At 37.9% G+C, this 14,601-nt stretch overlaps 1 protein-coding gene across 3 annotated transcripts in view; it reads right to left on the bottom strand.

The window, feature by feature from the left end:
* PLSCR4 (phospholipid scramblase 4) overlaps positions 1-13,837 on the bottom strand; it is a 29,905-nt gene extending 16,068 nt beyond the window's left edge. The window contains exons 1-3 of one of the 3 annotated variants that reach the window (XM_030873286.3): positions 13,696-13,837; positions 1,939-1,965; positions 640-744 (exon numbers count right to left, since the gene is read on the bottom strand). In XM_030873286.3, coding sequence (XP_030729146.1) covers positions 640-744; positions 1,939-1,945 — 112 coding nt within the window. In that variant the 5' untranslated portion in view covers positions 1,946-1,965; positions 13,696-13,837. Of the gene's footprint in view, positions 1-639; positions 745-1,938; positions 1,966-13,240 lie in introns of all 3 variants that reach the window. The other 2 variants (XM_030873287.3, XM_060298512.2) reach the window with 2 other exon arrangements.
* Positions 13,838-14,601: the final 764 nt, after the last annotated feature.

The following is a 14,601-nucleotide window of genomic DNA, read 5'->3' as shown; positions in this document are numbered from 1 at the left end:
TTTAGTTTTTTTAGCCATGACCAAGTGAAAGAGTAAGAGTATTTTTAATTTTAAAGAATTTACATATTGCCCAAATACTTAGGAGTATCTATTTTCCTGAGTCCCTGAGTACAGTATGAGTTGTGTATTCAGACTTATAAAAATATTTGCTGAACTACAAGCTCCTGAATCAGAACTCAAAGCCATTCACTTCCATTTTTCTGCACTTCTCCTGCCATTTGTCCCAACCAGACCTTCATGACCCTGAGCTTTTGGACATATTGTTCTTTCTGCAAGTATGGCCCTTTCCCCCTTTCCTTCGATTGATAAATTCCTCACGTGCCAGTAAAACTTGATTTCCTCAGTTAGTGCTTCCCTCAAATCCCCAGTAGAGGCAGTTACTGCCCTCTGTGCTCTTCACGGGAAAACGTTCTCTTCACATTCAAGCAAAGAGAATGCCATCAATGTTTGCACAACTTCCTTCCTAAGACAGGAATATAATTCTAATTAACATCTAGTAAACGACTCGGCCCGCTGTAGGCATCCAGTATTTATTTACTGAATCATTCCATTAATTAATTAGTTAATTTTAAAAGCAATCTTAACTATGAGCATGGTTTTCTGGAGAGGGGCAAGATTCTTTCTGAATACTTAACCTACCTGGTACAAAATGGGAATTGTACTCAGGAGGGGCACCAGGCCTTGGATCAGGTGATTTTATTTGATTCTCCATTTCATCTGCAAGTTGTTCAGGGCCTGTGGGGACTATATTTTGGGGGAGAGAAAGGGGACCTGATTTACAATGGGAATGATAATATGATTACAGAAGATACTCATTTTTTAAATTTTGGTATGCATCAATGAATATAACCAACATGACATACACTCATTTTTTATAAAAAAGCAATTCATTATGTAATTAGACATCAACCTATTAATATATTTGATGAATTTTTAGCTTGAATATGGACTTAAAAATAAAACTAAGCAATTATATTGTTATGATCAAAGCAACAGGCTTTCATGCTAGTGTTCAGCTGACCTGATGCTCATTCCTATCTACATAAACTCCTTGCACAGTAGCAAAACTTCTTTCTCCTATTATATAATAGGGAGAGTACAGTCATTTATAGAGTGCATCTGATTTAGTCCCGAATTCTTTTTGGAAAATGGCTGTGTTTAAATAAATTCAAAGCACAACACAATAAATACTTAATAAATTTAATATATAACATGATGAATACTTAATAAATTTAAAACATAACACAATGAATACTTAATACTTTAAATAGCAGTAATGCTACACACAACTCAGCTGGAGGTGGTTCAGTCTTCATCTCCAGTGAGTCACATTTTTACCATATTCCGCCTAAAAGCAACCTAGATCATGGTAATTGCTGCAAGGGAGGTACTGAAGTCACTTTTGTTATGTTATAGCTTGTCCTCTTGTTGAAATTAGAGAAATTACTCACTAGAAGGTAGTCCTAAATCTCTTAACTGGTTGACTTTTATCTCATAAGAAACACAAATCCCACAGATGTGGTGTTTCTCTCCTTGTATCATCTCCTACATTGCTTGAAAAAGCAGCGCTACTTTTGAGTCTTCTTCTGTAAAGGCAAGCTGCCATCACAGGCTTTTTATTACTATTACCTCTCTTTGCAGATTTACTCTCCTACCTGTATTTTTCCTTTACCTAACTTTCCCCCACATACTTTAGAGATTTTTGCAGTACCTATATGCCAGTATAAAACCCTTTTAATCCTTTTCTGTCAAAGATAAAGAGGAATGTTCATATATATAAATGAACAAATGAATGTATATATATGTATATATATATATATTCTTCAAATATTAAACAAGTGACTTAAAAGTGAAATAAACTCCAATTTTTTAAGGAAAGGAATCACACAGTTCACATTTGAAAATAAAGCATATTAAAATTTATTCACAAAAACTTACCTGACATTTGAAGAATTCTAATTAATCCTGAAAAAAAAACCACATTTTATACCTTTAAAAATATATTTATATAGTTAGTATTATTATTTAGTGATACATGTAACAAGTTCTGTGATTCTTTTAGTCCCCAGTTACCTTTCTTTCATTCCTTCATTAATTCAACAAATATTTCCTGAGCATCTATTATGTACCAGGGACTATTATAGGTGTTGAAAATACAGCAGTAAACCAGATGGACACTCTGCTGGACATTATATTCTAGTGGAGTGAAACATATCAAGAGATATTTAAGATTAAATTTAGATAGTACAGTTATGAAGAAAACAAAGTTAAAGATTAAGAAAAACATGGATGAGGTGCTCGAGGAGGGTCAGGGAAAAGCTCTCTCAGGAGGTGAGCTTTCAGCTATCTGAACTATGACAGAAAGCATTATACTAAAAATGTAGGAAGAGAGTTCCCAAAAGACAAGAAAGTAAGTGCAAAGGCCTTGAGATGGCAACGAGCTTGGGCAATGACCAAGGGAGAGAAAGAGGTCAGGTGTGACTGGAACACAGGGAAAGAAGAGAACCGAGGTCAGAGATGGAGACAGAGGTCTGATCATACCTGAAACTCATGGCAAAATGTTTGGAATCTGTTGTAATTGCAGTTGGGGGTCTTTGGAAGACTTTAATCAGTGGAGTGACCAGATCTGATTTAAACTTTATCTTGAGGGGCAGGAGTAGAAGCAGTGGGGGAGGGATGGCAGCAGTAATCCAGGTGGGAGCTGATGCTGGCTTAGACTGGGGAGGTGACATGAGAGAGGGTCAGATGCCGTCAGATGCATAACAAGATTTGGAAGCAGAACCCACAGGAGTTGCTGATGGACTAAGTAAAGAGAGGAGTCGAGGATGAGTCTCATTTTTTAAGCCAGGGTACGCGAGCTGATGGTGATGCCATTAGCTGAACTAGAGAGGAAGATGGTGGGAAAATGTTGGGACTGGGGAGGGCAGGAATCAAAAGTTTAAATCGGGACATGTTATGTTTAAAGAAGAGTCCAAGAGAAGACATGTTAAACATTTAAATAAAAAACATGTATATGTGAACATTATGAGAATAACTCAGAGAAGTAATCTAGAAGTTGGGATGATATTTGAAACAAGGGGTGGAGGTTGGGGAGAGAGTTCATTGATTTCATTAATTCAATCAAGGGGAAAAGATTATTACAGAAAGGAATTTCAGTATTTCAGGTTTCTGAGTTCTGGGTGATGACAAATAACAAGGAGAAAACATCAGCAAAAGCTATAATACACTGAATGCTTAACAAATGTCAGGAAAAGGCAGAGCACTTTTCATATATTATCTCCAATTTGCACAGCAAAGAAACCATAAACAAAATGAAAAGACGACCCACAGAATGGGAGAAAATATTTGCAAATGATACGACCAATAAGGGATTAACCTCCAAAATGTACAAACAGCTCATGCAGCTCAATATCAAAAAAACCATTCAGTCAAAAAATGGGCAAAAGATCTAAATAGACATTTATCCAAAGAAGACATGCAGATGGCCAAGGGGCACATGAAAAGATGCTTAACATCACTAATTATTAGAGAAATGCAAATCAAAACTACAATGAGGTATCACCTCACAGCAGTCAGAATGGCCATCATCAAAATGTCTACAAACAACAAATGCTGGAGAGGGTGTGGAGAAAAGGGAACCCTCCTACACTGTTGGTGGGAATGTAAATTGGTGTAGCCACTATGGAGAACAGTATGGAGGTTCCTTAAAAAACTAAAAACAGAGCTACCATATGACTACCATATGATCCAGCAATCTCACTCCTGGGCATATATCTGGAGAAAAACATGGTTCGAAAGGATACATGCACCTCAATGTTCACTGCAGCACTGTTTACAATAGCCAAGACATGGAAGCAATCTAAATGTCCATTGACAGATGAATGGATAAAGAAGATGTGGCACATATATACAATGGAATATTATTCAACTATTAAAAAAATGAAATAATGTCATTTGCAGCAACATGGATGGACCTGGAGATTATCATACTAAGTGAAGTAGGTCAGACAGAGAAAGACAAATATGATAACGCTTATATGTGGAATCTGAAAAAAAATGATACAAATGAACTTATTTACAAAACAGAAACAGACTCACAGACATAGAGAACGAACTTATGGCTACCAGCGGGGGAAGGGTGGGGGAAGAGATAGATTGCAAGTTTGGGACTGACATGTACACACTGCTATATTTAAAATAGATAACCAACAAGGGCCTACTGTATAGCACAGGGACCTCTGCTTAATACTCTGTAATAACCTAAATGAGAAAAGAATTTGAAAAAGAATAGACACATGTATATGTATAACTGAATCACTCTGCTGTACACCTGAAACTAACACAACATTGTTAATCAACTATACTCCAATATAAAATAAAAATTAAAACCAAACCAAAAAAAAAAAAAACAAGGACTTCCCTGGTAGTGCAGTGCTTAAGAATCCACCTGCCAATGCAGGGGACACGGGTTCGAGCCCTGGTCCGGGAAGATCCCACATGCCGTGGGGCAACTGGGCATGAGTGCCACAACTACTAAGCCTGTGCTCTGGAGCCCACGAGCCACAACTGCTGAGCCTGTGCGCCTAGAGCCTGTGCTCCACAACAAGAGAAGCCACCGCAATGAGAAGCCCATGCACCGCAACGAAGAGTAGCCCCCACTCGCTACAACTAGAGAAAGCCCGTGCACTGCAACAAAGACCCAACACAGCCAAAAATAAATAAATAAATAAATAAACTGGAAAAAAAGTAAATAAACAAAACAATGTAATAGTGAAAAAAACAAATGAAAACATCTAATACGTAAATGGCCAATGCTGCTAAACTCAAGTACTTCTAAGTTCCCAGTCCATGTTCTTTCCAATGAGTTGTCCTGCTTATCAGAGTACAGAATGTGGTCATTTGTGTTGCTCCAGTAGGGTAGAAATCACCGATGCAGGGTAGGTATGCCAAAGAAGCATTAGAACACTATATGAGTGAGTAGTCAATACAGACTGAGTTGACCCAGCAAATGTTACCATGGCATAAGCCAGTATGTAGATTCTAGCCTCCTGCCAAGCCTGCGTCAGTCTTGGACCATTTCCTCTCCCTCTCTGGAGCTGGAGTTAGTTGTACAACGTCCTACGTGTCTTAAAAGTAAAAACAGCTCCCTGGAGCACATCACAAATCCGGACCCAACTGCAGGCCAACCAAGAGTTTCAGGAACTGGTCCTATTCCTTTAATGATGGTAATATCTGGTGTTTAGGAAAATGCCCCTACCTTTCTAGAACCTTAAATTCTGGACATTCCTAGGAATGTACTCTCAAGTGACTGCATGTGTACACACAGGTTATATACGAGAATATTCTTGACACACTGTTCATACTAAAAGAAACTAAAAACATTTCCAGTGCCCATCAGTGGTACACTGGATAAATATATTCTGGTATATTTATATGATATAATAGTATACTGTAGTGAAAACAAAGTACAGCCATACCCATCAACAGAGATGAATCTCGAAATTACAACACTGTACAAAAAAAAAAGCAGTCATAGGAGAACACATATGAGTCCATTTAAGAATGTTCAAAAGCAGGAAATGAGACAAAACGCTTTTTTTCTGATACATGTATGGGGGAAACTTTAAAGAATAAAATTAGGTAATTAATAACACAAAATTTAGGAAAATGGTTACCTGTGGAAAAGAAGTGATGTGGGTAAACTGTTTAGCTCTGGCCCCCAAGGGGCTTGAAGTTCCTGCTAATGTTCTAGTTCTAATAGGGTGGTGAAACAGGGGTGATGGGTTGTTACTAGTTTTTAAAGAGTACATATACGTTTATATCTGCATATTTATATGTATGACATTGTTTCACAATAAAAAAGAACCATCTGACAGTTATATGTTTAGTGTAACTTTCTAACTAAACATCTATTGTTCCTTTCTACATCAAGCCTGGGGATTGCAAACTGTCAAATAACTGTGATGGAAAGTAATTAGAACAGATTATTGAGTGCCTTAGTAAAAACAGGCCAAATTATCAATCTATCTATCCATCTATTCATCCATTCATCCATATATCCATCCAACTATCTAGAGTGGCAAATGGTACAGCATAGTGCAAAAGTGGCATATGTTAACAATTGCTGAAGCTAAGTGAAGACAGATTTGAATATTTTTATTACAAAAACAAAAAACTTGAAGGAAAACAAGTACATAATTCTGGACCCCAAAAGTGAAATAATACCTCTGGGGTCCAGGCCTGGAAATCTGTACTTTTAACACAGTCCCAGGTGATCCTTTTGATCAGGCATGTTTGGACTGATATAGTGTAAAGAAAAATAACAGCTCTCAACCATGCCAGGCAGAAATTAGCATTCAAATGTGATTCCAGTGATTGAAAAACACCTTGAAAAAATAAACCAATTTTGAAAAAATTTTAAATCTATAAAAATGTTTTTTAAAGTAACTAATATCAATGAATTTAAAGTAAAATACACCTACACATTGCCTAACAAGCTGCAGGTGCTCTTGGAATTTGTTTAGTCCTCCCTCCTTTGAGCCACTGGTTTCTTTTTTCTCCACCACTCTAAATGCTCTCCCCATTCTTAAAAATTTTACAATATAGTTTTGGTTTTTTTTTAACATCTTTATTGGGGTATAATTGCTTTACAATGGTGTGTTAGTTTCTGCTTTATAACAAAGTGAATCAGCTATATGTATACGTATATCCCCATATCCCCACCCTCTTGAGTTTCCCTCCCACCCTCCCTATCCCACCCCTCTAGGTGGTCACAAAGCACGGAGCTGATCTCCCTGTGCTATGCGGCTGCTTCCCACTAGCTATCTATTTTACATTTGGTAGTGTATGTATGTCAGTGCTACTCTCTCACTTTGTCCCAGCTTCCCCTCCCCTGCTGTGTCCTCAGGTCAGTTCTCTACATCTGCGTCTTTATTCCTGCCCTGCCACTACGTCCATCAGTACCATTTTTATAGATTCCATATATATGCGTTAGCATACGGTATTTTTCTCTTTCTTACTTATAAAAGAACCTTATCTTAATAAACTTCCTTTAAAGTTCAAATATGTTGTAAGATTTTTGTTTTAAGTGATACATTCTCATTCTCATAGGAGTACAGAATGAAACAGTAGTAACTGTAAACTACATAAATATCTAGCACATAAATATCTAACACATATAAGAAAACACATTATAGTGAAACGTTATAAAAATCATATTCCTTTAAAAATATGGTCACAATAATTTCATAAAAATAATTAAGATGCTTACAATAATCTGCATAATTATAATATGGAAAGTTTTGTTTTTAAAAGTATTTAAAATCTAGAGAATATGCTAAAGAATAAATAATATTTCCTTTTCAAATTTTCTATAAGAAATGTATAATAGGGCTTCCCTGGTGGCGCAGTGGTTGAGAGTCCGCCTGCCGATGCAGGGGACACGGATTCGTGCCCCGGTCCGGGAAGATCCCACATGCCGCGGAGCGGCTGGGCCTGTGAGCCATGGCCGCTGAGCCTGCGCGTCTCGAGCCTATGCTTCGCAACGGGAGAGGCCACAACAGTGAGAGGCCCGCGTACCGAAAAAAAAAAAAAGAAATGTATAATAGATTTTATAATCTGAAATGAAAAAAATAATAGAAATAGAACTGACAATCTAGACTCTTACAGTGAATTTAACTAAAAAGACCTGAGATCTATAAAAGATGAAAACTTTACACACCCTTCCAAACACAATTCTCTTTACAGACTTGAAGCCAAAATCTTGGCTCCTGTGGTGTATTGTGTTAGTTTTATGGGTTTCCTAGTCACCAGGGAACTAGATAGTTGAGTGGACTCAGTGTGAATGGATTAAAGTCCGATGATTGTGAAGGATTCTGTCATTTCTGTTCCACACCTTGGCAACTTAATAGGTTGCTGTTACATGGGCTGGAATTAAGAAACTATCCTACTCAAAAAGCAATTACAGAGGCCTGCACTAACAAGATAAATTTAGGTCTGTTACTTTGGAATAAAACATGCAGTAGAAGTAACCCAGAGACACATAGAATCTTTCATTAGAACAATACATGGAATATACATTTAATTATATATTTGCATGAAATTAATCCTACAAGAAACTTGACAGAAATGGTGACTAATTTTCACTATGAACAAATAAAAATGTTGGAAAATCTAATCAATTTATGAAAAATCTAATCAATTTATGTTCTGTTTTTATAATTTATACAAATATTTTTCTTATTTTAGTCACACTATGGTTCCTTCCAAACAAAAGGTCTATGGTAGGACATTTCCTTTTTTTACCAGGAGGTTGGTTATTCAGCTTTATTTAAAAACAAAAGAATTAGATTAAATGGGAGCAAACTGATAGTCACAGTTGATAGATAACTTTTTTTTTTTTTGCGGTACGCAGGCCTCTCACAGTTTTGGCCTCTCCCGCTGCGGAGCACAGGCTCCGGACGCGCAGGGTCAGCGGCCATGGCTCACGGGCCCAGCCGCTCCGCGGCACGTGGGATCCTCCCAGACCAGGGCACGAACCCATATCCCCTGCATCGGCAGGCAGACTCTCAACCACTGCGCCACCTGGGAAGCCCGATAGATAACTTTTATTAAACGTATTAGCTTAATTTTTTAAAAGAGAATATGAGGTCTCTCCATTTTAGCTTTCAGAGGAGGCATGTTTTTGTTACCTGGAGTACAAAAAATTCCAGAAGAATAATATAATCATGATGTTTATATAATACATTTTAGGAAACATTACCATGACAATCATGATATCTAAAAGATTGCCAGATAATGCCTTATTGTGTCATTTTCTGGCTAGTCTTCTAGTATTAAAAACTGTAACAAAACAGGATGTCAGGTGACCTACAATTAAATCATTTTGATAAGTAACCTTACATTTTAAAATGTGTTATCTGCAAAAGTACATATATTTATATCACAAAAAGGATCCTTCCTACCTAGAGCCCCATTTCCCTTCTCAAAAGGCAGCCACAGATACTAGATTTTTTGTGTCTTTCAAGAGGTTTTCTAAGCAAACACAAACTAATATATATGCCTTTTAATACAAACGGCAGTTTCCTATATACTGTTTTGTATCTTGTTTTTTCATTTATTAAAATTCTTTGATGTTGATTACATTTCAGTTCATATAACCTTATTATTTTTAAAGGCTGCACCACAGTTCAACCGGCTGCTTGATGAAAATTTAAATTGTTCCCAAATGTATGCCATTACAAACAATGCTGAAATAAATTTATATATTTTATGCACCAGTGTATTGACTCCCTGGAAGCAGAACTGATGGATAAAAGTTTTGAACATTTTTATTTTGACATATATTGTCAAACTCTTCACCAAGAATCTGAATCAACTCACATACCAGACAAAAATGTGTTACATTTCTAACACTATGTTTTATCAAAATTTTGTCATTGTTAATCTGAAAGGTGAAAACATTCCAGTTTTATTTTCCATATCTTGAGCATTTTTTACTCTTTGCTTAAAAGTCATTTTCAGCTCCATTTCTGTGAACTGCCTGTTTGTCATGTGCCCATTTTTCTGTTTGCTAGGTTTTGTAAAAAGTTTCTTTTCAAGCTGCTCAACATCACTAATTATTAGAGAAATGCAAATCAAAACTACAATGAGGTATCACCTCACACCAGTTAGAAGGTATCACCTCACACCAGTAGATTTTCATCAGAAAATCTACAAGCAACAAATGCTGGAGAGGGTGTGAAGAAAAGGGAACCCTCTTGCACTGCTGGTGGGAATGTAAATTGATACAGCCACTATGGAGAACAGTATGGAGGTTCCTTAAAAAACTAAAAATAGAATTACCATACGATCCAGCAATCCCACTACTGGGCATATACCCAGAGAAAACCATAATTCAAAAAGACACATGCACCCCAATGTTCATTGCAGCACTATTTACAATAGCCAGGTCATAGAAGCAACCTAAATGCCCATCGACAGACGAATGGATAAAGAAGATGTGGTACAGATATACAATGGAATATTACTCAGCCATAAAAAGGAACAAAACTGGGTCATTTGTAGAGACGTGGCTGGATCTACAGACTGTCATACAGAGTGAAGTCAGTCAGAAAGAGAAAAACAAAATCATATATTAACCCATATATGTGGAACCTAGAAAAATGGTACAGATGAACCAGTTTGCAGGGCAGAAATTGAGACACAGATGTAGGGAACAAACATATGGACACCAAGGGGGGAAAGCGGCAGGGGGATGGGGATGGTGGTGTGATGAATTGGGCGATTGGGATTGACATATATACACTAATATGTATAAAATGGATAACTAATAAGAACCTGCTGTATAAAAAGAAAATTTCATTTTATGTTAAGAATTTTTTCTCAAATTTGTCATGAATGTTTACATTTTTGCCACGCATTCTTTTTGATTTTTTTTGTAGTCTAATTTTTGCCTGTTTTACTGATTTTGAAAATGTGATAATACTCAGTAGTGTTGATAATGTGATGAGAGAAATATACTCTTACAAACTTTTTGAAGTACAGCATCTCTCTCATCCTGAAGAATGAGTACTATAAAAGTGATTTTAGGACAATGTTACTGAAATATATAAAGAGTATAAAAACTACTGTATTTTCTGTTTATAAAAATGTTAACAGGCTGTGAAATCCCTCAAGCAAAACTTCAATTATGTGCTTATAGGAAACATCATAGCAATCAATACTGAGGAAGTAGATAAAGGAAGGGATTTTCAAAGAAAGAAGCTGAAAGAGAACATTCAAAGAGAAAGTAAATGAAGTGAACAATATGAAAAGCTCTGTGAAAGAAAATATATTTCTTCTACACTGAATGATAACTAATATATCCAGAAAGGAATTATATACCTAAATTACTAATTATAATCTCAAGATCTTTACTATTTATTATTTTATTTTTCCTATTATAAAAATATCACATTTTATTTACAAATATGCATATATTTACAGAAAACATGAATCTACATAATATATGCATACCTCAGAGCTATTGCATGTTCAGTTCCAGACCACAATAAAACAAATACACATATATACATATAAATATATGTATATATACACACCATATACATAAACATTTATACATACTGTGGTACAACTTGTTTTTTGTTTCTGTTTGTTTTCAATTTATAATATACTTCGGACATACTTCCACCTTAGAACATTTAGAACTATCAAATGTTTTAAACTATTATTATTCCACTGTAGATGTACAATTAATTATGTAACCAAATTCCAATCAATGGTTACAAAACTATTCCCAAGTTTTCTATTACAAACAATCCTACTGTGACCATCTTTTTTGGTTTTTTTTTTTTTTGTGACCATCTTTGACACAGATTTTTATGTGCACACTTAGGAGCACGATGAATTCCAATAAATGAATGGATATTAAAATTTTTAAGTTATCACCATAAAAAAGTTTTACCAATACATTTCCACTAAGAGTTTGTAAGAGTATATTTCTCTCACCACACTATCAACAATACTGAGCATTATCACATTTTCAAAATCAGTAAAACAGGCAAAAATGGTCTTACTTTAATTGCATTTTTCTGATAATTAATGTGGCTGAGTCTTCATTCCCCTTATCATTTGTGTTTCTCTTACTTTGAAATTCACACTTTTTATTCTCAGATTGGATGGCTGATCTTAAAAGTCCTTAATGAGAGTTCTAGGCATATTAGAAAATAAGCTCTTTTTCTGTTAACAATTTCCATTTGTATCTGTTTTGTTTTGTTTTTCTTGCACGCAAATGTTAAGAATCATGTCCCTACATGGGCTTTAGGTTTTTCTATCAACCTCAAAAATGCTTTCCCACATGCTACACTAACAAACATTCATTCAGCTTTTCTTCTTTTTTAGGTTTCATATATTTCAACTTAAATTAGTAAATCATCTAGATTTCATTTGTATGTTAAGAGTGAGGGAAAGTTCAAGTTTTATTATTAGGTTTCCCAAATAAACACCTGATTGTCCATACATGATGGATTAAATGTTATTTATTCTCCATTCCCTATTTTAAATGTATGTTTATCAAATGTCAGCTTTCCTTTTATTCTTAAATGTCTCTTCAGTTTCTTTGATTTGTCTGGTAGTAGATCTATTCCCCCTAGTGGCCTTTTAATCACTACAGCTTTATAAGACCTTTTATTATATTGCAAAATCCCCAGATATATGTATACATATGTACATTTTTCTTTGAATTGAAAACTTCCTGGCAAGTAGTTATTTTTCCCCTTGAGCTAAACAGTTGCTTTAAAAACAAACAAAAAAATTCGGTTAGGATTCTGTTTAATTTATATGTTCTTTTAGAGAAATGATACCTTTGTCTAGAAGAATGTTATGTATTTCATTGTATTTTTATCTATACATTCTCATATATAGTATATTTTCATCTATGTCCCTAGATCTTTACATCTTTTTTAAAATACGTTTTTCAAGTTATTTCATGCCAAACGGAATGGTTTATTTTGTTCTATTTTCCAGTTTATATATATATATATATATATATAAAACATCTATTGATAACTAAATTGCAGTTAGATGCAATTAGACACTTCACTAAATTTTCTTATTTTTTCTATGAGATTTTCAGTTGTTTTCTGTTGATTCTCAAGGTACACGATTGTATTATGTGTAAAAAGTGATAATGTTGTGTCTTCTTTTCTAATCAGAATGTTAACGTGTCCTCCTGCCTACCTCACTGGCCTATACAACTCAACAACGTCATAGAGTATGATGATGAGCATTCTTGGCTTTTCCAAATTTCCTGGAAGTGATGCTAGTGTTCCAAGATTTACCGTAAGAGCAAGACAGACAGATGGAGGGTATCCTACTCGTAATGCAGTAACACCCAATATAAAATATTAAAGCTTTACCCTTTTACGTAGGTGGGAAATCGACCTTAGTGCATAATATATTCATCTCTGTACTAGTTTGGGTAGATAACACACTAAATACGCAACAAAGTAAAAACTCAACTAAATCGTAGGTCCTAAGAGCAGAAAACAAATGAAAGAAAATTCTAAGTCTTGAAACATAAACGTTTTATTTTATAGAAACAAACCAACTGTACGCCGAAATAAATTACCACCCGCCCCCCAAATCTGCCTGAATGCTAAAGCGAGAGTTGGGTTCTCTCCTGTAACTCCCGTCGCTCTGCCAGCAAAGCACGTCAAGAAGTGGCTGCAAACCCTTTTACCTGCGAGTCGGCCAGGCCCGGGTCCGCAAAGCTGCGCTGAGCGAGCGCCCGCCAGAGACGCCAGCGGAGCCGCCTCCGGGGCAGGAGACGCGGGAAAGGTGCGCAGCGCGGCCGGGCAGCGCAGCCAGCTCTCCGGGGCACGCTTCTCCGCGGCCGGAACGCTCTCCCCAACACAGCCTCAGTCCCGGGGCCACGACCGCCGACTTCAGATCCAGGGGGCCCCGACCCCTCACCCAGCGCCGGAGACGGCTCGCTGCCAGCCAGGCCCACGCGTCCACCTGGCAGACATGCGCCGAGCGCCCCGAAACTTCGGAAACCACCTGGGGATGCGGCGCGGGGCGCGGCGGGCCGGGGGGCAGCCAGCCCAGGACACGGCGTGCCCCCGCGTCCGCCGGCCTCGGGCCTCTCTTCGAGGCGCCCGCGACCCGGCTCTCCGCCCGCCCGGCCCCACTCACCGCCCGGCCAGCCGTCCACTCGGCATCCGCGACGCCAGGCCTGGGGTCTGAGTTTATCCAGGGAGAAAAGAGAAAGGGGCGGGGCGGGGAAATGGAGAAGGAAGAGGAGGATTTTGCAATGAAAAACCACACAGAGCCCCGCAGGCGACTGGGAGGAGGGTCGGGGGCGTGGTCCCGCGGGCGGGGACCCTCCCCGGGGCGCCGTCTCCCCGCCCCGCCCCCGCGCTGGGAGCTCTGCTGCCGCGGGTCCGCTGCCCCTGGAGGCACGGGCCGCTGCTGAAGCCGGCTTTCCAGTAAAAATGCACAGGAGACAGGAAAAGAGGGAAAACTAGTTGTCACCGCTCACATGTGAGGTGAAGAAAAAGATAAAAGCAAGTCGACGGCTGCCTCTAATCCTAAAGGCACTTTCTAGAGCCTGTGAGGCAGGGCTTCGTGGCAGAGAGCAAAGAGCCCAGAAAGGAAAAGAAGAAGCCAGCCTTTCCTAAGAGCCCTGTTAATTTGCATCTGTCCCACACCCCAGACCCTTGGCTTGGAGAATTGACCTTGGCGATGCAATGCGGGCTGGAAACACTCAGGCGCGGGGCCCAGGCATTTGTTTTCCTTTCCACTGGATTGGAGGAGGCCAGTTTGATGTTAGAGGGAGGTAGGGAGGAAGGGGTGCCAGAAAAGAGGAGTGGGGGAGCTGGATCGCCTATGTTTTCTGAGAGAAAAATGGCATTTGTTAATTACTGTTGTTAGGCACAAGTATTGGTTTCAAACTAATGAAGTTTAGATCTGTGGTCCATGGGAAGGAACACAACCCACTGACAGGAACTTAGGGAATCTAGATATCTCTGACCTTATAAAGAATCAGAACTGGACAGAAGTAAATTAGATTAAGTTCTGAAGAGTACTTGGCAGTGCCCC

Source organism: Globicephala melas, chromosome 4 (genome assembly GCF_963455315.2).
Source record: "Globicephala melas chromosome 4, mGloMel1.2, whole genome shotgun sequence".
Classification (NCBI taxonomy): domain Eukaryota; kingdom Metazoa; phylum Chordata; class Mammalia; order Artiodactyla; family Delphinidae; genus Globicephala; species Globicephala melas.
Note: the sequence above shows the minus strand (reverse complement) of the source record. Positions and strands in the feature narration are given on the sequence as shown.